Here is a 26,660-nt window from a genome sequence, read left to right on the forward strand (position 1 = left end):
ACATGTGGAACAAAATAGCAGCACAGAGGCAAGTTTTATAAATATTGTCATCCCTCTCTTATCAGGCTAAATCGTGTAGTGCATCTCCACAGACTAACACACAGAAACAGAGGTCAGCTCTGTTACTGAGAAGCTCTGTCCTGGAAAACTAATTTGTTACACACATCTTGTGGTGCCATTCTTACTGCTAACTAAAGGCACAGTGTGGTTTTTTTCGTTCAAACCAGCTCATACTGTGGTCACATGCTGCATAGCACTTAAACACACGACTCATTCAGTAGCCCAAAAGGTGTGGACACATTCCCCATGGTGGAAAATATCCAACTGTGGTACAGCAGTGAAACATACATGCTTTACTGGTCACACCTGGGGAAAATTACAACCTCCACGTTCCCTGAAACAACTGTTTCTCAGAAATTTCCTGTAAAGTTACATTTAGATAATAATGCACAGGAGGATATGATGGTGAAAATGGAAGAGGGTAATGTTTAACTATTTAAAGAAATAAAAAAATAAAATAATAATAACAACACAGGTACTGAAAAGCTATTTGTAGAAGACGAATTCATTAAGTCATTAATCATTAGTCACCACCTAAATATCTTTCGACCTTTGGACAGAGAAAGCAATTGGAACACATATCTGACTGCTGGACTTCTTAGCAGTCTTCCAACATGAATCATCCTTTGAACCAGTCCTAATATTTCCATAGCTATAAACAGAACAAAATGCTTTTCATACAACAGGATGCCCCGAAACTCTGAATACAACAGTCCTGTATACTCATTATTGATGCTAATGAATTCTAGTAGCTGAACTTTTAGGTAACTTTGATGATCCCAATTTATCCAGCCATGGTACAGCACACATACTATGTGCCATATGGTATAAAGGAAACAGCTAAAGGAAACCAGCAAACTTGTTTAGCTATTTCCATCGATTGAAATTTAAAAGTTAGATAGTTGTGTAGACCACATTCTTTCATCCATATTATAGGAACTGAAGAATTGTTCTCTGGCATAGGTGCACATTTTATACACATTATATGAGTATCGACAGAGATATGTACAAGTACACAAAAAAATATTTTTAACTGACACCATGCACTGATAATTTGTCGATCAACCAACAGGTTAACATACTCTTAACTCTGATTGGCATCATAATCTCTGGTTTCCATTCTATACAATAATAATCACAATCATGACAACGTCCGGAAATTGACCATCGTTCAAATAAAGAAATGTTAATGTTAGGATGATGTAAACTGCCAGACTAACTGCTGAGTTTGATGTGACTTATCTGAATTCAACATTTGATTTCTCCAGCCTGACCCCCTTAACATGACTCTGTGCTTGAACACGGATGTCAACTCAGGTGGAAAAACTGAACTCTTTGACGTAAACGTGGTTCACTTAACAACAAACGCAATCACCAAATTGGCCTCCAATCGCAGTTCTCGTTTCCCTGTTTACTCAGTCGGCACGTTCAGAGCTGCCTATCAGTGTAAACACTGCTCTATTAAAAATATTTAACTGGGTTTCCTGGCACACATACAGCAGCTGGATTTGTTCAGTATCTTAATCCACCCGCTCTCACCTCAGCTTCTAAAATCATGTCAATAAGCAGCATGAAACTGTTAACCAAACAGTGTTGTTAGACAAGTTAGACTGTTCTAAGAGCATACCTGCCAATGGGAGACCAGTTTATCTCTCTGGCTTGCACCCGCTGAAGTCCCCTGAAAGCAGAAACGGTGGGTTTTTTTAGCTTTACGTGCGCTTTGTGGTTAACACAGTGCTCCCTCCTCGACTCAGACAGACTGTGTAATTGCTCCGCTTGTCCCCCCGAGAACAGCGGAAACATTCCCCGGGAGGAATTTGCCTCAGGAGTCTCTTGATCTGCTGTTATAAATACTCCATACAGTAAACACAGCAATGTCCTAGTAACCTTGCACAATAGGTGCAGCAAACGTTAAAGGCAGATTTTGAAGTAATGACTTTCTGCTCTCAACCTGGTCCTGGTTCCAGGGGCCATCTTGCCAGGGAAAATTTTCAATGAATGCCTCCATCTCTCAGTTGTTTGTCCAGCAGGGTAAGTGGGTGTAGCTGTAAGGCCCAATTTGGCAAAGGGTCAGCACCATCTCCGTCAGTGAACTAATCCCGGATTGAGCTGATCGGAAACTCAGCGAGCAGGGCTCAGGACCTGTAGCCATCCCCCATCATCTCCCTCCTCCTCTGGCCAAAGCCGGCCAGCGTACTATTATGCCAGTTACAGCAAGCCAAGACATTCACCATCTCAAAAGCATGGTGTATTTGAGAGAGGCTTGACAAGTAAAACGTAACAACTAGGGCAGATATATTAACACCAGTCACAGGTCAAGTGCTGGTAAGGAGTAGCCTTTCTCTTATCTTCAGCCATTTTTGGCAAGTGACCAGCAATTATTCAGAAATCCTATTCTGTATCACAAGATAGACGATGGTGTTCCCTAACAAACACTATGGCTGTAGTACATTAAAAACAATATATATTATATAACACAAATAATATTTCCTGACTAAGTCAGGGAAAAGTCTCAGCTGAATGAATAACCATGTGCATTTGTGAGTATGTGCTAAACAAATAATCTAACAAAGAACAGCTTGTATGCATCTTACATGAAAACTCAGCACATTTACTCACAAAACACAGCATTTCACATTGCAAGTGCAAATTCAGTTAAGGAGATCATTGTGGACCTCTTTAGTGTACCTTTCAGATTAAGACTAAGGTAAGACTGTCAAAAAGCACAAAGCTAAAAGACTGCTGCTATGAGAAAAATGGTGCACGGAGTTTATAGATGCAAATTATCAATAAAATTTAGAAGCGCAAAGCTTACCTCTTTTCAACACATGCCATGAATGTAAATTCCTTAAACAATATTTCCTCATAAACTGCTGCAAATCCAAGCACCATACCAATACCCACAAACATTCCAGCAAGCATTAAGCTGTGTCCGTTCTTTGTGGCATAATTGCATCAAAATTCAGTGACATAGTTGCATAATTCTGAGGCATGCGCCTCTGATAACTGAGGACCATTAGTCCTGCTATAATTGCAGAGAGCAGCTCAATATGGATGAGCCGACTTTTACAACCAGCGCTGATGAGAAAAGAGGGTAATGTCCTGTCAATGAGTAACCACATTTGAATAACAGATGGTGCGTAATAGGCGGTCTACTTCCTTACAAGCACCTCTCTCAAAATACAGTTTTTAAAAATGAAATATATCTTGGTTAATTGATGGACATATACTAAATTACTTGCTAAAGTCTTCTTTACGCTCTAAGGTATACTAAAGCAACCAGGGTTGTGACATAGCCATCACAAGACAATGAACAACTGCAAGAAGGATGATGCAACCCTGTTGCAATATCACCTGCTGGTAATCACAGTAATTATCAAACCAACAATCAGAAACCGGCAGGGATTAATGAATAAAATCAGAAAGTGCAGTTTAAATATGCACACGTCTTAATTTCATTTATAAAAACTAACATTAGAAAGTGCCTACCAACAAATGTCAAATTGAGCGAGAAGACACCACTCACCGAGCTGAAGCAATGATAAATTATGTTTACATGCAATTAAAAACCTCAAAGGGAACAGTTAAATCTCACCGTTTGCCCTGACAGGTTTATATTCCATATGAGAGCATCTAGCTTTATTATTAAAATGGCATGTGCAAAAAAGGCTAGCTGACAATATCCACCGCTACCTCATCATGGTTCATTAAATAACACTTAAAATGCCTTAAACATAAGAGCAGAAAACAAGTGCTGAACAAACAGCTATAATAATGATAGATCAATGTGTTTTATGTATTATGTAAAAACTTACGATGTCATGAAGCTCAGGCTAAACCTGCTAGCAAACAATTAGCTTTGCTAGCTGTAAATAAACCCGGGTCCCAATATGGACCCACGCTTTAAGCTTAAAAAAGAAACAAATTGTGACAGTTAACATACCTCAATTAACACAGCTGTCGCTTATAAAGTACCACAGATTGATTCCAACAACGGCGCATAATAGAGTAAAACTACAGGTAGCATGCTTGGTGTTAGCACGTCGTTAGAGTGCGCTCTGAGATGCTCCGGGTTCATGTGTAAGTACCACACTTAAGTTATGAGCTTATTCGAGCCCGAAGACGGCAGCTTTAACGCTACATTCATAGCAACATTGAGTAACCTACATAATAAATAATTCAACAGTTCCGGTACTTTACACTTACACGAAGCTAAGTTTCACAGCTAATGCTAGCAGTGCGCAGCTCAACTTGCCTGGACAAATTTCAGAGTCCCTCCTAATGATGCTGTTGTTGTAGTTGATGTTGTCCTCGTGGTTGAACTGGTAAGCAATCGCTCTATTCCTTCGGTTCCAGATTTTACTAAATGCTAACGCATATGCCTCCCATTAAACGCCAACATATAGACGCACCGTCTCAGCAGTTACTGGCTGTCATATCCCAATGAAACCTCTCCCCTTCGACCTCTCAACTTGCACGCTGTTACAGTGGGGACATCTAGTGGATATGATGGCGACTTTTTAGGCATCCTGTGCAAATTTAGGAACCAATTTCCTGTTTGAGTCTACGTGTCTGTGGCTTCTAGGCTAGATTATTGTAATTTATTATTATAGTGAAACTTGCTTTTATGTATGGGTCAGAGACGGTTGCACTGAAGAGACAGAAAGCAGGGCTGAAGGTGCCGGGAATAAGTACATAAGAGAGACAGATCGGGTTGTAGTCAGAGTTAGAGGGACAAGCTTGAGGAGGAGGTATAGTGGCTATATTGGACAAGGGATACTGACTATGGAGCTTCCAAGGATGAGGGAGCAAAACAGGAAGACCACAGAGAAGATTCATGGATGTAGTGAAGGAGGACAAGCAGAGGGTTGGTGTGGCAGGAGAGGACTCTAGGTATAGGGTGAGATCGAGGCAGATGATCTGCTGTGCTGAACACTAAAGGAAGTAGTCAGAAGAATTCTTATCAGGTGCCCTGATATCTTTGAAGACCTTTCAATTCATCCAAAATGCTGAAGGAATCAAGAGTACTAATATGAACAAAGGAGGCTCATAACTCTCTAATATTCTGTTCATTGACTCCCTGTTAAATCCTCGTCACTTATACAGCGCTTAATTAGGTCCATCATATTTTGAAGACCACGTAGTTCCATACTATCCCAACAGACCACTTTTCCTCACAACTACAAGTTTTAAAAATTAGGATGTGATGGAGAGCTTTCCATTTTGGGTTCAAGTGACACCCTCTCTACTTAGGTGACCACTGAGGATACTCCAGGCATTCAAGTACCACTATTAGATTGAATTAAGATTGTTTCTTCTTACTCTTTGGGCTCATTTGGGCTTTAATCATTGTTAACTATTCCCACCTGTACCTATCTCCAGGTGTCTGCCTTCAGAGGTGGATTACCTCCCTAGGTATGTTTCTGCCAGAGGATTTTTCCAGTAAAATTTGAGTTTTCTGTTTTTAAGTGCTTACTCATGAGGTAGGCTTGGTTTCTCTCCAAACATATTTTACTTGTGTGTTTTTCTTACAATGTAATGTACCCTGAGACAACTGTTGTTGTAAAATGTGTGCATTTAAATAAGAAAAAATGAATTCGATTTTATTATATTAACATTCATTGGCAACACGGCTCCACAAAACTGTTCTTTGAATAATACTTTTATTCATTAACAAGATTCTTTCAAACCACCAGCAATCCTGCATTCTGAGTATTTTGTTGAGTCGTCCACTGAAATCGACCAAATAATGACAACATCACGAGTCAGCATGATAATAACTCTATCCTCTGGAGATTCAGAGGTCTGGAATTGGATCACAATGTCCTTCCATCACAAGGTTTGGGATCCAGACACTGTTTGCTGACAGCAGTGACCAGCCATGGCCAATTCACCAACCACTTTGGCAGCATTTGCTATTTGCGCAACATGAAAACATAACAGTGGTTGTTCTGTTGTCACGTAAAAGAGACTAAATGTGTCTAAGGGTATAACTAGAGAACGGCGCTGGATGTCCCAGGAGCAAAGAAGGAGGCTCCTTTATCGTGGACCTTGTACTGAAAAAGCTTCTTCTGTGTGTGCTGCCCATCGCCTCGTCTCCTCCTCCAACAAACCTCCACCTGGAAAAACAACAGTGCACCTTGTGCTAAATTTGATACTGTTTAAGGACAAGAAATAGACACTAGATGGATTTTGTCAAGTACAGCTGAAATGAGATTAATAAAGTAATCAATCAACAGAAAATTAGTCAGTAATAATGTTCTTAATTACAAAAATGTTAATCACAGTTACCAAAAACAATCATTTTACCCTCTTTCTGTTCAAATATTTGTAACTCTATAACATAGAAAGCTCAAATCGATTTTGACTTGTTAACTGAATCTAAACACCTGGATAATGAGCAGATCTGTGTCTCTGATGTGTTCAGTCTGAATTAGAAAATTTGCATCCACATACACACGTACCTGACCGTGTATGTCCCTGCAGTAGCCAGTTGGGAGACCCTGTACATGAAGAGTGAGGCTGCACTGGTGGGTCAGGCCCTTGAGGAGCCACTCTGATCCCTCATCACTTCCATCATCCTCCGCTTCTTCTCCATGACAGCGTACCAGCATCACTATGTTCCCCTGCAGTGCAGACATGTTTATAAGAGTATTTGTAGAATCCACTGAGTTTAATTTGAGGAGAGGACTTTTAATGAAAGGGCATTTTGGTCTAACCTGTAGCTGAGAGCAGACTGTGGCTCTGCAGTAGTGGCTGAAGTCCAGCGCGGCTCCAGCGCTGACCCCCAGACTCAAAAGCACACTGACGTCATCCACCAGCAAAACGGGAGGACCCCACTCTTCCACCCCTTCCTCCCCACCACCATCACTGCTCACACTGGACCGCACAAACTCATACAGCCTCTGCAGGCCAACGGTAGGATCTCTGGGGACAAAGGAGGTGATGCTGTCTGACTAGTCCTAAAGTCAGTTGAGGTTTTTTTTTTTTTTTTGTTAACATGTTTTTTTTTTTTAAATACGTGACAATTATGCAATGAAAGTTATGAGTAAGAACAGTGGTTATACCTGAGGAAGTCCATGGCTTGACTTCCTGTTGTGGTTTCTTGAGGAATCAAAATAGATAGCGACTCCTTAAGGCCCTCTAGGAAAATCAGCTGACCCTTTTCCCTTGCCTGTGTTAAACTTACACCCTGAGAACACACATTTCACGCAAAAAAGAGGTTTTTAAAAAAATATTTGACTCCTGTTGTGTCACTAATAAAGCGTTTTAATTCTGCTGCTGATCCTTGTTTAAATAGATTTAGATCTTGAATAAGATATCATGTCTTTAATGACAGTGGCTCACTGGGGAAGGATGGAAATTGCCCTTCATGCCAGTGGTTTTGATGTTTTCTTGCAGAAAATGTTAGTTAACACTCACCAGTCTTTGACTGATTGCACTGTAGTGACTGAAGGACTGCACCAGACCCAGAAAACACACTTTGCATCGCGCTAAAACCAAAAAAACAAACAAACAAAAAAAACAGATTAAACACATTAGCTGTTAAACAGACAGCTAGAAAATGACAATACTGTGGCAAGTTACACCTCACCTCGCAGGTAGAAAGACAGGAAGTGGTGAATGAGGAAAGAGGCATCACTCTGTCTGTCAGACACTAAAATAAATTCCCCCTGTAGGATGGGCATTGTGGCACTTAATGACGCTGGATAACTTGCAGTGCACTTAAGCTCGTTACAAATACACGACTACAAGTAAAGTAGTGTTCAAAGTGAGACTGAAAATACTGCATTCCTTACCTGAGTGAAGCTGTCTGGAGTGGCGTTCAGGATGCTGTTGAGCTCTGTAAACATAGCTAACCTTGGAAGCTAAGCTAACTGTAAATAATACAAGCTAAACGGTTTCAAAGTGACACACACCAGGAGATTTTAACAGAAATTAACCGACATGTCTGTTTTGTACATATATGGGATAAAATTAAAGGCTTACGATTCTATTTTTAACAAATCAAAGATTAGAAAGCTTTTCTCCACAGTCTCTGCTTTCTGCTTGTTGTTAACGCCTGGAAATATAAACCAAAGAAGAGGTCTCACTCCGACCCTTTATCCGTGACAATCTTTTCGATCATTTTCACAATTTTTTTTATTTTGGCACATTACACTCAAGCTATAATAAAGACAAATATTAAGGCAAATCTTAATATTTGGCTTACGATCATACTAAAAATAAATTCCACTACGGGCTAGCAAACAGGAAAGCGTGGTAGCGAGTGCGCATCGTCTTCATAGACAATCTTCGTAAGCACATGGAAACTTCTTCGGCGTTGCCGTCTTAATGTCGTGTGCAAGCAGCCCCACATGCTGGTGGTACTGTGGTAATAGACGTGGTGGTAGACGCATCCCGAGTATTTCACAAAAACAGGTATATACAGGAATATATGTTAAAGTATTATTATTATTATTATTATTATTATTATTATTATTATTATTATTATTATTATTATTATTATTCCATGGTAATAGTGACCAATTTCACCTCAGAGATGCACCTGCACACTCCAGTCTTCATCTCCAGAGACACATTTTTTCCTCTGACATTTTTTTTTACATCTAGCATTTAAATAAGTTCCAACAGTGATATGAAATCTATATCTAGCAGCCCACAAAAGTGAAATGAAAAACTGCAATTAAATATTTCTATTTGCTATGCCTTTTTAAAACTGTCATTTTGCATCTCTTTTGCCGCTTGAATGTCAATCAGTATTGGCTTATTATTAATCAATTAAAGATCTGAAGATTGAATCTCTGCACATTCATCACTCAGCACATCCTTCTTCATCATTTTTATTTTATGTCTTGCTCTGTTTAAACTTAATGACAGATTCTATTCATGGTGAAGCACTTCTGAGGGAATACTCATTAACCTTTGGGTTGTTCTGCCTCAACAATTCTCATCACACTGGAGGTTTCCAAAATTTTGACATCAGTCAGCTGATAAGTCTTTGTGAAACATACAGTTTTGTTGCTATATTTGATGTTGTTGCCGTCCAAATTTAAGGAACGGTTTGTGTTGAAATGCAGAAAGCCTGATTACATAATGTGTGTGTGTATATCAAGTCATCCATCTTACATTCACGATTCAAGCAACCAGCTCGGTCTAGTTAAACTGGGAAACAGAACTAAAGCCACCGGACATTTTTCCAATCAGCAGATGGCACTGTGTAACTCTCACACAACTCAACACCAAAGAGATCACTACAGTAAATGCAATGAAACTGCACGTGATGACATTATCGCAGTGCCTGTAAAATTACCGGCAAAAGCAGACAGCTCATTAGCTGCCTGATTCTGATTTGCTGAATTTATTCAATTACTTCTTTTCTTTTTATTTCCACTAATTTCAATCCTGACTGCCTGAAGGTATTTTAGATCAAACTTACATATCCAGTAGAAATACAGGCGCATGTTGTGTCCAGAGGATGAATATCTAAAGTTTCTTTGGTTTTCACTAACTTGAAATAAAGAAAAGGCAAAAACAGTAAAGAAAAATTGCTTCAGTCCACATGAACACTGAGCTTTAAAGTCAAAGATCTCCACTGGAGGGATGAACACAATTTTTTCATGATGTATTCCCTGATTTGGTGTTTTGATAGTGGTGGTGAACAACACTGTCTGACATGGAATTTCCAAAAATCCCATAGATGTTCAGCTTAGTTGACATCTGGTGACTGTAAAGTCGACACCATGAGCCACATAATTTTCATCATTCAGTGACCCCTTGTGCCCTGAGGATGGTGGCAGACTGCTTCCTTCAGGATAGAAGCATTGATTTAATGATAGGATGAAGGTGATCACTGAGAACAAATTTTGTATTGGTTTGCAGCGATGTGAGCCTTGGCAACAAAACACTGCAGAAAAATAAACCTCCCGGATAACTTCATCGAAGTGATTCAAGGGTTCAGTTTTTCTTTTCATTTGTCTCTATTTCAGCTGCAGATGCCCTGAGTTATTCACCAGCTAGGGGTTAAATGGGTTTGCCTGTCTGCTACTTTTGAAATTGGTTCAGCTGAGTTTTTCTCTTTGGGAACAGCTGCCTGCTGCGGCCAAACATGATGTAATGAGAGCAGCGAGACGACCGAAACAGTAAAGCTGCGGGCAGAGAAACAAAACATCGAGCTTAAGATGCTAAGAAGGCTTCAAAAACTTACATGGATAATAAGTGATGGCTTCCTAACGGCGTGCCTTTAACAATACATGTGGATATTATTTATTTTTAAGTCAAGTATTCATTCGTGTAGTTTTGAAATAAGTGATAAAGATTGTGTACTTTAACACTTAACAGTTTAGCAGTTTAAACAAAGCTCTTTTGTTTTATATTCATTTCCACCAGTTCTCTGGACACACCAGCTCGAAAATCTTAACCACTTAAATAATCAGCAAGATATAAAAAAAATATATTTAGTCCAGTAATTAGTCATCAAGTGAGAAGAGTAATACAAAGAAATCCAGTAAGTTTTTATTGACTTGTTTGGTGAAATGACCATTTGGTCTGGCGTAACTGTTTGAGGACTGACACAAATACAAATAAATAAATAAATACAAGTTTCTGCCTCTGTGAAGGTTGTCGGCAGCCTTTGTGGATTGAGACCATCAGAAGGTCACTGGTCTGATTCCCATCGTCCCTGAAGTGTTCCCAAGAAAAACAGTAAATAGCACAATGCAGTGTAGCTGTAAACTTTAAAGTATAAAGAGACTTAAAAAAAAGTTTTATTAATGTTTTTTTGTGCTTCTGTAATTACTTTAATATAAATATTTAAATATATAAATATTTAAAACAATGTAAACATATCTGAAATAAATTCCCAAATATTATTACTATATTTTATTCACTGCTTGATGTTTGCATTCATGTCACTGCATATAATCTAATACATATCCAAATGTTCTTTCCCCCTTCCAGAAGACATCGTGCATTTAGCTTTTCTCAGCTGAGGACAGTTTATAATTCTTGGAACTCCAGAGTTTGTCGCCCTCCCCTGCGTTATAATAATCCAATCTGATCCAACCTTGGAAGCAGATCAGCAAACACTATTTTGTGAATTTCAATTTCCCTGAATGAAAGATTTTCATTAACTCCAAAAACAAGTAAAATGCACATTCACAGAACCTTTTTCAAGATGACAGTGAAATGTACAAGGAACAGGTCATCAGGGGTTGTACGGGTTAAGTATCCATGTCCTGTACCCTTGTTGCTCATTGGTGATGGAGGCTGGCAGAGAGGGAGTACTGATGGGGTTACAGATAGAACAAGGAGAAGAAGCTGGGTACAGGGCATCCGCCCACTTTAAAACTCGACCTTTAGCTTTGCTGGGGCCATTAACAGTCCTGGGACTTGGCCCGTTGGTGATGTGTGGTTTGGTGTTGGGCATCCTGTAGAGGTAAACGTCATAGTGTGCAACAGGTCCTTTGGAAGGTTTCAGCTTGACGTTCTTGTTGAGGTGGAGCTCCAAATTGATGGTCACCTTACAGTGCAGAAATAGACTGGTTATTAATACGCAAATGTAGGAGTAAAGTAAGAGAGGTAATGCACAAAAATATTAACAACTAATTATTCTCCTGTTGAACATGTTTGCAAATTGTGTTTGTTCTCTTTAAAGCAGACTGGATACATCTGATTTATAGTATTTTATTAGAGATGCATAGTAAATAGTTTGGTCAATTACATGATAATTTGACATGAAATCAAAAGTATGCAATTAAATTGTTTAGTCTCGAGTATTTGTTTGAGTTTAAATATTTAAATATTTGTTTAGAGTACACAGTTAGAAGACAGGATCTCATGGTAAGTTAATAACTGAGGACCTGAAATAATTTTAGTTTCAATGATGCACAGCAGAAAATTAAGAAAATACATTTGCAGTTGGATACAACTTCAACGGTTCAGTTCTCGGATGGGGAACATTATTTGAATGTCATAGGCTCCACTTTTCCGCCCATGTTTCCAGTTTCTCTAAATCTATAAAGTCATGAAATAAAATACAAATTGCAATACAAAAAGTAACTAGGATTCATGCCTTTCGGACAATGTTTGCTTTGTTCCATCAATTTGTCTGCCTATGTAGTTTACAGGTGTAATGGGACAATGCCATCAAAAATCCTGCAGCAGTTTTGAGTGAGTAAATAATGCTAACCTGCAGGTAGTGACATCAGCTGCTGACACTTAAAGGGAATTAGACCAGCCACAATGGAAACCTCACAAAACCTTGCTTGTTTGTTTGGCTGTAAAGCTAATCTAAGAGTGACAAAAATACATCATCTGGGAAATATGAATGTCCACAACAAATTCTGTGCCAACCCAACAGATGACATTTCACCAGGTAAGTGTGAACTTACTTTGAGGCAGTGATTGATGAGATCAACAAACAAATTCTGATAATAGAACATAAGTTGAATAAATACACAGTGCAGTTTTATATTAAGATTTAAACACACACTCTCTCTCTCTGTCTCTGTCTCTGTCTCTCTCTCTCTCTCTCTCTCACACACACACACACACACACACACACACACACACACACTCCAAGACCTGATTACTGTCAGACCTGTTGAATCAAGAAATAATTAAGCAGAACCTGTCTGCGGGCTAAAAGACCTCAGAAAAAAACACGTAATGTCACAATCTAAAGAAACTTGCGAACAGATAAGAAAGAAACTTGTTGACAACTATCAGTCTGGAACGAGTTACAAGCCATTTGGCTTTGAAAGTCCAAAGAACCAGGGAATGCCCATTATCCACAATTGGAGAAAACTTGGAACAGCGGTGAATGTTGGCAGGAGTGGCCAAATCTACTCCAAAACTACTCCAATAATTTATGGTAAGTGATTGGCGATCACTTATAGGTTAAACAAGAGAACAACTTTCAGTGGGATCACGCTGGCCACAATGATGAGTGCTCGGACAACACTCTACTTTGAATCTCTTCACAGAAAGTGGAGATTGCGGCTATTTACAAATTACAGATGAAAGGGCCTAAAATAGAGACACAAGTGGTGGCTTGCTTTCCAAAGCCAAACTCAAAATCACCTTTTTGGTCACTTATGCTGAAGCAGACGTCTCAAGGAGTAGATTTTGGCAACACACACACACACACACACACACACACACACACACACACACACACACACACACACACACACACACACACACACACACACACAAGGAAAAGACAGATCCCGAAACAAAACACACAAAGCCCGACCACAACAACACATGAATAGGCCAAGACTTTATTTAGTCAGGGGGCCTCGTCTTCATCATCATCAGACTACACAGTCTCTGTTTAAGGAAACATTTGGGTCACATCACTCTTAGCTTTGTAAAAGTCACTGTTGCACGGCACTACGGGGCTGTCAACTGTTTCACTCACTCACTCACTTGGAGGAACGGAGGACAGGGGGTGGGTTTCTCTGGTTGGGACTGGTAATGTATCACCACATTTCCATCATAAAAGGCCAGAGGGTCCTGTTCTGATCAACAGCATTCCTCAGAGCCTCATTAGTAAACTAGACGGTGCCAGAATGATTCATTTAGAAATCGGGGGTTGGTGGGTAAGACATGCTCTCTTACTCCCCCTCTTGCTTTCTGTCTTGTTTCTTTTGATTTCTGTCCTGCTTTTAATGCGGCTTTGTAAGGCATGCAGTACACTTGTGTATGCACGCATGTAGATTTCAATTGAGAGCACTGGGGCAGTTATCTGGTTGCTTCTACATGTGTGTCACTATATCTGTGTTTCGGTGTGAAAATGTGTGCACGTCGTGTTAATTTTAGCATTTCTGTGTACAGATACGTGCATGATTGTGTGTGTTTGAGTGTGCATGCCTCCTTCATGCACCCTACTATTTGTGTGCCTGCATCAGCCAATCACAACGGCCACTTCATGATCCTAGCACCATCATTCCACCGTGCTGTCAGCCAATCGCAGCCTGCTGATGAATCCCAAGTCCCAGCAGGTTTGACTCTGAACAGAAGAGAAAAAAAATCTTCACATGCCTTCAACATGTTCACTGTTTTTTCTAGTTCCTTTGCTGCTGCCCCCATTTTACTGCTTGTACCCTTCATACATACTTTACACCTCTGATAGAGGATTTTCCCCATAATATGAAGTTAAAAAGAGCATTTGTTTTCCATTCTAGATAAAATGAAAGTGACTCGCTGCATTAATTCAAATGCTGTGTATTTTTGATGTTCTTGTCACTTTAAAAATGCACTCTTCTTATTAGCGGAACTTCTTTGTAGCATTTCAGAGAGAATGAAAGTGTTTTTCAATTTAAAAAAGAAGAAGAAAAAAAACATGCTGATAATGTTATAGATTATGCGATGGTACTTGAGACCCTTCCTGATTTAAAAAAAATGGGTCATAAGATTTTAAATAATCCATCCATCCTCTTATCTAATTCACTGTGGGGAAGCTGAGCCTATCCCAGCTATCAAACAGGGCTCCGTGGATAGGTCAACAGTGTGTTGCAGGCCTAACATAGAAAGATAAGTAACCATTCACTCTCATGGACATTTTAAGATCACCAATTAAGCTAACTAAATGCTTGTCTTTGGACAGTGAAGCTGGAGAGCAAAAGGTAAAATGTGAAAACTTAATGCAGAAAAATCAAAGGCAGCCAGTGTATTTGAACCCAGGAACAGTGCTAACCAGTGCGCCAATGTTTCCAGGTGAAAAACAGGGACTAAACACAGAAACCTTTACCAAACCCAGAAATGGAAAAGATTGGCTGACTGCTCTTCCTTAATTCTGTGTCAGTTAGTTAGTTGGTGGGGTAATTTTAAATAATGTGTAGGGCTATTTTGTTGTCTAATCGTGGATAGTTTACCCTTCTGTGGTAATTTGTGCTCAACAAATGAAATGAGGAGTCACAAACAAATTTGAGTTTAAAAAAAGAGAAGAAAACCTAGTGCAATTAAGCATGCATTTTTTCTAATGGCCACCAGGAGGCGAATCTGGTTTTGTAGAAATTAGCTGGAGAAAGATCCAAATGCCCACTATGGTCTCAGTAAACACTTTCCTGATGAGTTTATTGTCTCAATCCTTAGTTTCGAGTTTTAATGTTAATTTTGTGGATTATACACGAGTAACATAGACAAGTATCTATGATACTTGTGATACATGGTACGATTTTGGGGGTTATTATTGAAACATCGCAAAGTCTTTGGAGTTTCTTCAGTTCCTCACTCAGATCCAGCAATAGGATACTCCCTAGACAGGTTTCTAGTCCATCACAGGACAGAAAGACAGACAACCACATTCTCGGATTTGCACCTACACACAAGTTCAGAGTTGACATTCAGTTCAGTTCAATTCAATTCAATTTTATTTATACAGCGCAAAATCACAACAACAGTTGCCTCAAGGTGCTTTTAAATTTTAAGGTAGACCCTACAATAATACATACAGAGAAAAACCCAACAATTATATGACCCCCTATGACCAAGCATTTTGGCGACAGTGGGAAGGAAAAACTCCCTTTTAACAGGAAGAACCCTCTGGCAGAACCAGGCTCAGGGAGGGGCGGCCATCTGCCACGACCCAACAGACTTGTGACATGCAAGTCTTTGAATTGTTTTTAAATTTTTGTTTTGTGTTTCTCTTGAAAGACACTATAAACTAACACTAAAATTTGACGAGAGTCATGATGAGGACATTACAAAGTACAGTGGATATTTCAGCTGTAAGTGGTAGCTGGACAGCTGTGTTGGAGAGGATTAGGTTTGTCTGAAGAGATTGCAGGGTGCAACATTGAACCTAAAGTGGAGTTAAGAGCACTTTTAATGCTCTGATATTCTACAGTCTACTTCTAGATGACTGTAAAGCTGCATAAGAGTCGCTTAATCTGCCTCATCCATCCGTGTGTGTGTGTGTTTGTGTTTGTGCGTGCGTGCGTGTGAAGGCAGAGAAGGCTGGAGGTCACTGCATTTGGATCTCGTCTGCTCAAACTGTAGCCTCAATGTGGGTTTCCATGGCAATGACGCCCTCTGTCTGAAGATGCACAAAATCACTGCCAGCAGCAGATAAGTGAGAGTGAAGAACAGAAGGAGAGGAAAGAGAAGGGTGCGCGTATAACGGGAAAAGGGTTAGTGCACATGGAAAACACACATCCTCATGCAGGGCTAATATCTGCTTTAACTCAACAGGTTTCAGTCTTTTCTCAGAGGGATCAAGGGGCAGACTGTTAGCATCTTTCTGCTTAAAATCAGTCTCACAAAAATCTTCCAAGCTCCTATTATCATCCCACATAAAGTGAAGCTTTGTGGAATACTTTGCGGCTCTGACCCTTGCCCTCGTTATCTAATTCCCTTGAACAACACAAACAAACACGACCTTTATGTATTACATAAGGGTACAGCTGGGAAAACATTCATTATTTTATAATACTGCTTCCTGATTTTGCAATAAATCATGTGTGCTTCTATTCAGCAATATTCAGGGTTATCTGAACTGTAGGTGTTTTATTTAATAGGACTTTATTTTGTTTTAGTTTTTGTGGTACACAGCTTTACTGTTTCCCATGTTTAGTGATATGTCTGACATTCCTAATAGTTTTTTGGATCATCGGATCATCTTCAAAAGGTTACTCACTGAAATAATTTGCTAATCCCTCATAATTGTGTACTACAGCTCTCAATTGAAAGCACTGGAGCAGTGTCCGTTGTGTCCTTGGGCAAGACACTTCACCTGTTGCCTACCGGTGGTGCCAGTGTCCGGCAGCCTCGCCTCTGTCAGTGCGCCCCAGGGCGGCTGTGGCTACAATGTAGCTTGCCATCACCAGTGTGTGAATGTGTGTGTGAATGGGTGGATGACTGCATGCATGTGTAAAGCGCTTTGGGGTCCTTAGGGACTAGTAAAGCGCTATACAAATAGAGGCCATTTACAGCTGTTAACTGTGAGGAAGAGGATAGCACTGACAGGATAAGAAGAACTTAATGAATTAAATTATATCATTTACTTATTTGCCTTAAGAAAACAACGCTCACACTAAAGTTGTTTTTATGCCTTCTCTGGTATTGAAATGGTTTAGCCCCATAGCGCAAATCCAGTAGGCGAAAAGAAATAACACCAGACTATGAATGCTGCCCTGGAAAACCAACATCAACTAGTTCTGCATCTTGTCCAAATTCAGGTCAAGAAATGGTCCCCAGTTGGTGAGGTTCTCAGCATTTACTGGCTCAGGTCTACAAATTTAAAACCTAATGAAATCATGGAACTAGAACTGCGTCACTAGAACACACCCAAGTGCAATGACAGTATGCTTAAATAGTCCCCATAGAGACAGCATTTTGCAAACTGCTACAGCTACATGTGGATTATCCTCCTAATACATGCAGTAATGCATTTTCAAATGTATCTGCTTTAATCTTACCACAAAAAACAAAGATTTAAAGGTAAAGTAGACAAATATCTGTTACTGAATACTGCCTGAAAGGAAAAGATGCCACAGCAATTAGTAGGCATCACAAAGATGAAGACAAAAATAAACCAAATCATGAGAAAGAAAGAAATATTTAGCTGCTATTCTTTTGGATTGATCGTGGAAATCTATTATCCCTTTTATCTGCATTTTAGTTGCCATTAACTGAAGAAACATGCCTCATAAATAAGGTTCAGTCTGTCACAGTGTTACTCTCAGAGGGATGACGGCACCTCCCCCACCCTCCCTCGCTCGGTAATGTAATGCCCACTTGTTGCCATGGAGTCCAATGGTACTTTTGCCTTCACTTGCTTCAATTCAGAGGACCCTCCTTTAGTTTGTGTGCGTGTGTGTTTGAGCATGTGCAGTCATGTGCTACTGCATGTGCCAGCTTCCACAAGTGTGTATGATAGGCTGGCAGGAATAAAGAGAGTGATAATCACTGTTGCTGCTGTTTTTGTAGCTCACCGACTGCTGTTTCCTATTCTGTGCTTTTAAAAAGTCTTTTCATATACTTTTCAGGGGCTGAAATGCTCTCTTACCCCCGATCTATTTATTTGAAGAAAGAGAAGGGCATCCAAACCTTCCCCCACTCTCCACACAGCAGCACCCATCCAGCCTGGGAAGGATCCACCACAATACTGCTGTTTAACCCGTCTTTTTCTTCGTGATCCAAAAAAGAAACCTGACAAAAGGCTGCAGGCACTCCAGCCTCATCTGAGACCCAATCAGGGTCTTTTACAGCTCTTGGTAAATGTGTGTTTCGTTGTTACTGTACTTTTATTCTTGTGGAAATTACTTCACAAAAGTCACAAAAAACTGTCAAGATGCAACCCATAGAAAAAAAAACGAATGATTTATGAATTTTCTCAAATGTAAAATATCAACATTTTAAAAGTTTAAACCCCCAGAACAAGAAAAACAAAGGAAGCTGTCACCTAGAATGATTTCAGACTTACCTTGACTGGCTTTACTGATTTTGTTGAAACTAAGCTTAAGACCTGACAAGAACATGTCTTGAAACACACAATACCTGATTTTGTTCAATCATTTCCAATCAAAAGGTTCTGTGGCTCCATCCATAAAAAGACCCTTCAAGGTCCTCTTCTTATGCACTTCTGAGCAACTTTTAGCACTAATGCTGATTTGACATTGCAACAGCCTTTGAATTTAATTTAGAAGAATCAGATGAAGTCACAGGGAACAAAAGTTTCCTAATAGTTTATGTGACCAGTCACAATTGTTTTGGTTCGGACAAAAAAAGTGAGCCTGGTTCAGGTTGTTTGTGCTGACTCTGAGGGATGAATTCAAGGTGTGCAACAACTGGTGAGAATAACAATGGCTTGTTCCTGATGCATCACCTTTAGGTGTGGACACTGCAGGATCATGAAGATCATGTCAGTCTGACACAGAGTGTTTACTCTCTGCACACGTATAATTGGTGAGAATAAGACTTAGAGGAAGCTGTCGTCACATAGCAGGAGTGCTGAAAGTAGCACATGCTCACATAAAGAGAAACCTGGAAGGGCCGTGGCCAATTTTAAATGATGCATGGTGATGTAGAAGGCTTTATATAAAGTATGAACGCAGCCTTGGGTAACCCAGTGGTTCTTGGAACCACATTGTGAAGCCAGTGCCATTTTCATGTTTTGAAACCAGATGTGATCATCAAGGTGTGGACGGTGTTTGCTCATATGTTAGTGACTAGACCGATGCTCTGTACATATGCAAGTGTACCTGTGAATATGTGGGGGCATCTGAAAAAAAAATACAAGATTTACTAAAGTAGAGCTGAAACATTGGAATTGTGTGTGAACATTGAGGGATTATTTTTAAGAACTGTCTGAAAAATAAAAAATACAAATATTTTGTCAACCAAAAGCTATTGTAATAATTTCCTTTGTATTGCACTGTTTTTTGTCTATAGCAGATTTTACGGTAAATGTGAATGCAGCAGATGTGGGGGGTTTTCATCCCGAAGTGTTATTTATTCACAAGCGTGAGCATGTCTGCATGGTGTGTGTGTCCAGCTGGAAACAGGGAAGCGTCTCTGGAGGCAGGAAACATGCAAAAGCAGCAGACTGGTTCCTGGTGTTTGTTGTCGTGATTTATGTGCTGTGAGGGCAATTTTTGTAACAGTAGACCAAAATGCCAGTAACATCGTCAAATCTCTGATTTTTTATTTTCATCCATCTATCTTTGTAATAAAAAAAAAAAAGCAATTTCTGCATCCAATGTTTTTGTTAAGGTCAAAATCTTACATGTTGAAAGTTCCTACATCATCAAAAACACAATTTATTTTAAGTTTATTAACCAGTATGGAACAATTAACCCACCTTTTCCTCCAACTTCCATTTCATCTACAACTCTACTTTTATTTATATTTGTCTGGAATAAACTAGATTACACACATCCCTCAGGATTGACTGGTGTGTATAGTCCTAGAATTTATCATTCAAATCCTGGTGTTTTGTTCCCACCCTAACGTCCAGCCTACCTCAAAGAGCTTTCTGCTAAATATTGTTAAATTACAGAAATCACAAACTTTTAAAAATTCTTTGTTTGTTTGTTTTTGAAATTTTACACTAAGGTTAGAAAATCATAATGACCCGTACAGGAACAAAGGTCATCTTCTTCGCCTACAGCAAATCAAACTATTTCAGTCACTACACAGAGGTTTAACTTTTACCTAAGTTTGCAGTTATATTCAAGGCATACCACTTAAACCAGGATAACTGAGACACCTCAGTCTACAGATTAAGGCCATGGGATGTGTGTGAAAGCTAATAGGTCGAGCTGTGATTTCTTGTGAAATATATGTCAGCATCTAACAGCCACTTAGGCTTATATGTGATACTAAATATCAATATTAGACATAATCTGTGCTTTTTGAAAATAACTATTAATTGTTGTGAAGCGGATCAGACTCCCCAACCTGACTGCGTAACCAAGGAAGTACATTTATGACAAGGACTGAAGAAGCTGCGTTCAAAGCCATGCACAGAGCGTTGGAATTCAGGGGTAAGAAAAGGGGGAGGCGACACTGAGGTAAAACACAGGACCCAAAGAGGTCATGTTAAAAAGGTTTATTTCAACAACTGTCTGAATCTTGTTTGTTTATTCTCTGTTCGAAATCCCAAAAAAGTACAAAAAAAACCAAAAAAACAAGTACATCAAAGGATTAGAAATCACATCAATGAAAACCAAGACACATTGTGTTGCTTCTTTTAAATCAATCCAAGCATTGTTTCTCCAATATTTATACATACTCACTGGATTAGTCAGACAAACATCAAAACCTCTCAGTAGCTTTATCTTAACTTTTTTTTTTTTTACATTGACGTTTTACGTACGTTTTAAACTTCTGTATGATTTCTTTCTTTTTACAAAATACACCAATGCAGGCAGGGGGAGGGTGTGTCTATGTGTGTGTGTGTATACATATAAGTGTGGCTATGTCGTCATCTTTTCACAGTGGGTGTATGCTTCTTATGTGTGTATGTGTGTGTGTGTGTGTGTGTGTGTGTGTGTGTGTGTGTGTGTGCAGGTAAGAAAGATAAGGGACAGTAGAGTGACAGCAACAAGGGGGTAACAAGGGGCTGCGAAACAGGGGTGTGGCTGGATGTAAGGGGGTGTTGCAGGGCAGCAGCAGGGTGCAATTGGTGGGGGTGGGGTTACTTTCACCTGGGGCAGTGACGGCGGCGATGGTCGTGTATGATTTTTGCGGCGACTTGGGGCCGCTTTGTGGCAGTGTTGCCGTGTTGGAAACGGGTACAGACTGTGTTGGTTGGCTGGTATATTGGCTGGCTGGCAGGCTGGCTGATTGGTTGGTTGGTTGGTTGGACCACTTAGGTGCACACGGCAGCGGATGGACAGCAAGCAGGGAGGGGTTTGCGGGCACCCATTGCCGGCGCACCTTGTCGTTTTTCGATGTTGGATTGATGGGTTGCTGGGGTTGTTTTGTTTCACATCATGTTGTTCTGCAGTGAGTTTACCTCCGAGGAGTTCTCCTCGCCCAGGACCTTGTGGTTCTCATGTTTGGGGGTCAGAGAGTTGTGGATGTTGAGGGAGTCATCCTCCTTGGGCGGGGCCTTCACCGGGTCCTCCAGCTTGTTCTGGGAATTAGGATCATCCTACCCAAGAAGGGGTGGAGGAGGAGTGGGGGAATAAATTACAGTTAGAACCAAAGAAATCAATCAACCATCAGTCTGATTTTTAGTTACAACCCTGCTTATTGGTCGAGAACTGCCTCTGAGTTCATTTAAACTTTCTGCAAAAGAAAAGAGTGGACTTTCTTTATCACGAGGATTCTTCAGCAAACAGATTACCAATCGTTCCATATTAAGTAATTCTGTATTAACAATGTATGCCCAATGCCAGCATTCAGTGCCAGTTTAGGAAATATTTTGTGCTTTATGTACCAAGGCAAGGAAAGAATGTGGAGGTTGGAGTGGCAAATCGATATATGGCTACATCCAGCCACTATTCAGTAGTTTACATTATTAAAACCCACATTTTCCATAATGTTGACCAAGCATTTTTCAATAGTTTTTCAGTGAGACACACTCACCATAGTGTATTTTTCAGAAAAATGAATTCATGATTCACCCCAAGCACACAGATTCTGAGACGTCAGCACTGGCACTGAACCTAAATATTTATTTTACTGAATCATCCAGTACTAACATTCCTATTCTAGCTACAAACTTAAAGAAAACAAAAATGAGCTTTGGCTCAACACATTTTTGATAAGTTTTAATTTGTCTTTAATTTCATGCATGGAAACAAATTGTCATGTTCTAATGTGGTGCTTTAATGGACCACACTGCTGCTGTGTTTACCTTTTTCTTTTGCTTTTAAAGTTGGATCTAATGAGTTCCAAAAATAATACAATCAGTACTACATCAAATAATACATAAAAGTAAAGATAGGTATTGATTGATTGATTGATTTTTTTGTCTGCACTTAATGGTTAACTGTGAACTGACATTTATCAGTGCTTGGACAGAAGAGCACAGGTGTGAGAGGTGAAATAAGGATATACTCAAAACAGCAAAATATAAATGAAAATGCGTTATGTAATTTTAGGTTTTCACAAGCGTAGAAGGCCGAATGCCCTTTCTTGTGTGTAGAGCATGGGAAGCTGACAGATGCTTTGTGCATATATCAGTGTACGTGTGAATGTGTGTGGGGGGCTCTATTGTGCCAGATCGGCACCCTGAATGGAACAAAAAGTTCACTTGAATTTATGTATGTGTGGGAGCTCTGTGTGACCATGTATAAGCGTTTAAGATTTAATATGTATTTTATCCATGTTTAAAAATAAAATGCAAGTGAACTGCTCAATATGGGCATTCATTGATTTTTCTTTAATTTCGTGCACTGAAACAGAATCTCAGCTAAATCTTGTGTCATCTTGATCAGAATTGTGAAATAATGATGACTGAATTCGATTTACCTGCCACAGGTTACTGGAAACATAAAGCAACAATTGTTAAGGTTTAAGTAGCAAGAACCATTTTCCCCCTTGTGACAGGAAAACCTATCTGCCATGAAATGAAACCAACATAAGTTTTGCTGTGATGAGTATACCGGTATATTCAAGTAGGTTTTGGGACCAGTCACAGAGAAACCGGTCCTTGACACTCTGGCAATCACCAGTTACTAGGGAAAACTGTGTATTTCCCGACTGGTGAATGGTTGCTGGCAGTTGCTGGGAAATCGGTTGCAACAGCCTCAGTTATGCAGGTCTAAAGACAAGTCAGGGACTCCCTGGCAACTACACTTGCCAACATATTCTTTGTTAGTTGACGAGTAGTTGCTGACAGTGAAATTGGTCATAAAGAGATATACAGTACTGCACCAACAGCCTCCTTGTGATTTCCTTGGTTGCTAGTAGATTGCCATAGTTAGCCCTAGTTTGCAGGTAAGATGTCTTAAAGATGTCTGCAAATACTCAACTTACTTGCAGAGCTGAGAAAGTGCAACACAGAAAACAGAGAAAAAGAAAATGTTTAGCTTCAAAGTAAAAGTTGTCTTTTAAAGTTGCAGCACCCTTTTGAAACATGTTGGTGCAATCAAAGCAACTGTAAGGAGGTTTTTGATCCAGCACGCTATTTGTGACCAATTTCACCTAATGACAGCCAGCAACCTCCAGCAACCAGTTGCCAACTGGGAAACACACATTTTTCCCTTGCAGCCTCTGAATACCAGGGGCTGCCACACTTCAGTCACACTGGCTCTTCTATAGGCCTGTGTGGCTAAGGACTTAAAATGTCAGCTAGATTTGAAAATTGCAATTATAAGGTGAGCATCCATAATGCATGATAATTCTTCACTTTAACCTCTTCAATCTGAAATTCATAAGCAAAATAGAACATTCATAACATTTAGTATACAGCCTATATAATATTTTGTGACTAGTTTAAAAAACGCTCGAATGCTATCATAATGTAAGCATGTAATAAAAAGGTTGTAATTTTTAGCATTTGTGAAAATATTTACAACTAAAAGTTTTATATTGGAAAAAAATACAATAATCTATGATAATCAGTTTACACCTATCTTCATTAGAGTGTGTTATAAACAAAAAGTGATTGCAGAAAAATGCTGGTGAATTGGTTTGACTTTGGATTTGTAGTAAAAACTTTAAATTCTGCAAAAAACACACGTATAAGCCTTTAAAAGCTGTCAGAATGGTGAAAAATACCATCAGGAAAAACAGAAGGTATTGAAAGCAAAAATAATTTTAGTAGCAGTCATTTCAGTGGTTTAAAAGCTCTGCTGTTTATCATGCTTGGCTGGTATGTTGTGTTTGGTTGAGGCGACACTGAGGTGAGCTGCATGAGCGACACCATCCACCCGCCCTCCTTACACCTTCAGGCAACCCAGGAAGCACATGCACATCCACATGCAAAACCCTTACAATACACCCCATGGACAGTGATGACCGCTCATGCAGTGCACCCAGCGTCTTCCTGCTTCACCTCCACCATGACCATTTAGTGTCCCAAAACACAAGAAAATGAACAAAAGTAAACTAACCCTGTTTGATTATCTGTGGGTACCACCGTCATACATACCCACCGGGGGAGAAAACTGTTGTGTTTTAGAGGTTTCAGTTTAATTCATCTGAATTTAATTAAGGTCAGAGGGGAAAAATTGATTGCAGAGTCTATTTTAGCTCAGTTTTCCAGCCTCTTAGCTTCCATTAATTTTGCATGGCATCATCGACCCTACTGAGCTGAGGCATCCTGGGGCGTCAGCCTGAGCCTCTCTGTCACACTCACAACCGCAAGGGTGCACCCATACAGGCAAGCACAAACAGAGTATGTCGAGATAGACACATTCATTCAAACACGTGCGCACGCACACATCAAATTCCAGACCCTGGGGCCTGTGCCATTCACAAACACCCCCTAATTGAATGTTTGTGTTTAAATTCAATGGCACTTTTTTAGAAAGGAAGAGCAGTGAGAGCATTTACCCGATGGCTGCTGGCCTAGATAGTAACTTCAGGCAAGACGTGTGGATACGTCACTTCCATGGTTACGGGATAGGGGCCCTCTTTCCTCCCGTCAGCGTGAAACTGTAAAATGTTTGTGTTTGTTGGATTTCAATGTTTTAGTGCATGGGTGGAGAGGGGTGTGGGCATTGAGTGGGCAGCAGTCACAGAGTCATCAGGACTTTTGAGTGGGTTTCATTTTGGGAGAGTGGGAACAGAGAAAAACAGGGCTTTGATGATGATGATGATGATAGAGGCACATGGACAGTTCCTGACGTCCTTCTCTTGTGTACTGGATTCCAATTTAGTTTAATGGTCCTGCAAATTGCATGAAAGCTTTGGGAAATAAATGAATATTGCACTTAAGATTCATTTGCAATCACTGTAATTTTAATATAATAAAACTTGATGTTAGTCTTTCTGTCTTTCAGTTATTTCCTGTTTTACTTAGTTTTCTCTCAAATCTTGTTATGCTTTTGTTCCTTTCCATCCTTTCAGATTGTTATAACTTTCAGTCTGTGCCAGATCTTCAATGCTCCTCATGTATATGTCTATAAAGCCTCCCTATGTCCCCTCCATGTGTTTCACTAGTCCTTGTGTTTCGGTTTTTGGACCTATTTTGGTTTCACATTTGAACTTTGTGTTTCTGGGTTTACATCACCATTAAGAGTCCTGCATTTGCGTCCTCTCTCCACCCCTACCTAACCTGACATAAATACTCTTTGGTCATTATTAAATGATAAATCCTAAGCCTCTCCACACTTGCCCTACTCCCACACTATTTATGGTTGCCAAAGTCAGAAATATTTAAATAATAAACATAGAGGGTTTTTGTTAAGTAAAAGGGTAAATATGTTTTGGATCTTGTCAGAGACCTGAATTTAAGGATTTAGTGTTTTAGCTACAAAACATTTTGATGGTGTTGTATTTATGTATCAATATTTTCTTCAGTTTTTTCTCTGCAGCTGATTAACAGTGTTTAAGAGTCAATACACCTTTGTGTGTTTTAGCATTAGCATTATGCATGAACACACATCATATTAAAATATTTGTACTGGAATGCATGTGTGTCTGCTAATATTTGCCTGCTTGTATTAAAAGGAATGCCACCACGCATGTGTATACATAGCTGTTTGAGTTTACTGACTGATGTTTGCCCCTGAGTGGATATGTGTCTATATAAGGACTGTGCAGAGTTAGGGGGAAGCACAGGGTGAGGCAGGCAGTCGGGACACTGCACAATGCGGCTGTGACTGTGTGACTAATCCAAAAAGGAATAGCATGGCAAGCATCACTCCCACATCCTGACTTGGATCTGAATATGGAGTATTTTGAGTTTTAATCATATGCTACATTGTATGCATTTTATCAATTCAATTCAATTTCATTTACATAGTGCCAAATCACAACAACAGTCGCCTAAAGGTGCTTCATACTGTAAGATAAAGATCCTGAAATGATACAGAGAACCCCCAACAATGAGATGACTCCCTATGAGCAAGCACTTGGTGATAGTGGGAAGGAAAAAACTCCCTTTTAACAGGAAGAAACCTGCAGGAGCAGGCTCTGGGAGGGGCAAACATCATATAGTCTTATGTCTTTTAAAGGCCTGTGCTGAAGTG

At 39.7% G+C, this 26,660-nt stretch overlaps 3 protein-coding genes across 14 annotated transcripts in view; all 3 read right to left on the minus strand.

The window, feature by feature from the left end:
* scap (SREBF chaperone) overlaps positions 1 to 5,427 on the minus strand; it is a 30,230-nt gene extending 24,803 nt beyond the window's left edge. The window contains exons 1-2 of one of the 4 annotated variants that reach the window (XM_080897427.1): positions 4,316 to 5,427; positions 1,688 to 1,738 (exon numbers count right to left, since the gene is read on the minus strand). The gene's annotated coding sequence lies outside the window, so the exon portion shown is untranslated. Of the gene's footprint in view, positions 1 to 1,687; positions 1,754 to 4,315 lie in introns of those variants that run through there. The other 3 variants (XM_080897425.1, XM_080897426.1, XM_080897424.1) reach the window with 3 other exon arrangements.
* Positions 5,428 to 5,706: 279 nt separating this feature from the next.
* Positions 5,707 to 8,250, minus strand: elp6 (elongator acetyltransferase complex subunit 6). Its single transcript, XM_080897031.1, has 7 exons — positions 7,860 to 8,250; positions 7,655 to 7,733; positions 7,483 to 7,553; positions 7,128 to 7,252; positions 6,780 to 6,987; positions 6,525 to 6,686; positions 5,707 to 6,179 (listed from the first exon to the last, which is right to left on the minus strand). Exons 1-7 carry the CDS (start codon positions 7,911 to 7,913, stop codon positions 6,054 to 6,056), a joined length of 825 nt encoding a protein of 274 aa, XP_080753157.1. The 5' UTR covers positions 7,914 to 8,250; the 3' UTR covers positions 5,707 to 6,053.
* Positions 8,251 to 21,020: 12,770 nt separating this feature from the next.
* cspg5a (chondroitin sulfate proteoglycan 5a) overlaps positions 21,021 to 26,660 on the minus strand; it is a 61,175-nt gene continuing 55,535 nt past the window's right edge. For 8 of the 9 annotated variants that reach the window (XM_080895443.1, XM_080895441.1, XM_080895439.1 and 5 more), the window contains one exon: positions 21,021 to 21,667. In XM_080895443.1, the coding sequence (XP_080751569.1) occupies positions 21,500 to 21,667 (168 nt within the window). In that variant the 3' untranslated portion in view covers positions 21,021 to 21,499. The remainder of the gene's footprint in view (positions 21,668 to 26,660) is intronic. The other variant, XM_080895444.1, reaches the window with a different exon arrangement.

Source organism: Rhamphochromis sp. 'chilingali' (assembly GCF_963969265.1).
Source record: "Rhamphochromis sp. 'chilingali' genome assembly, chromosome: 11".
In the NCBI taxonomy this organism is placed as follows: domain Eukaryota; kingdom Metazoa; phylum Chordata; class Actinopteri; order Cichliformes; family Cichlidae; genus Rhamphochromis; species Rhamphochromis sp. 'chilingali'.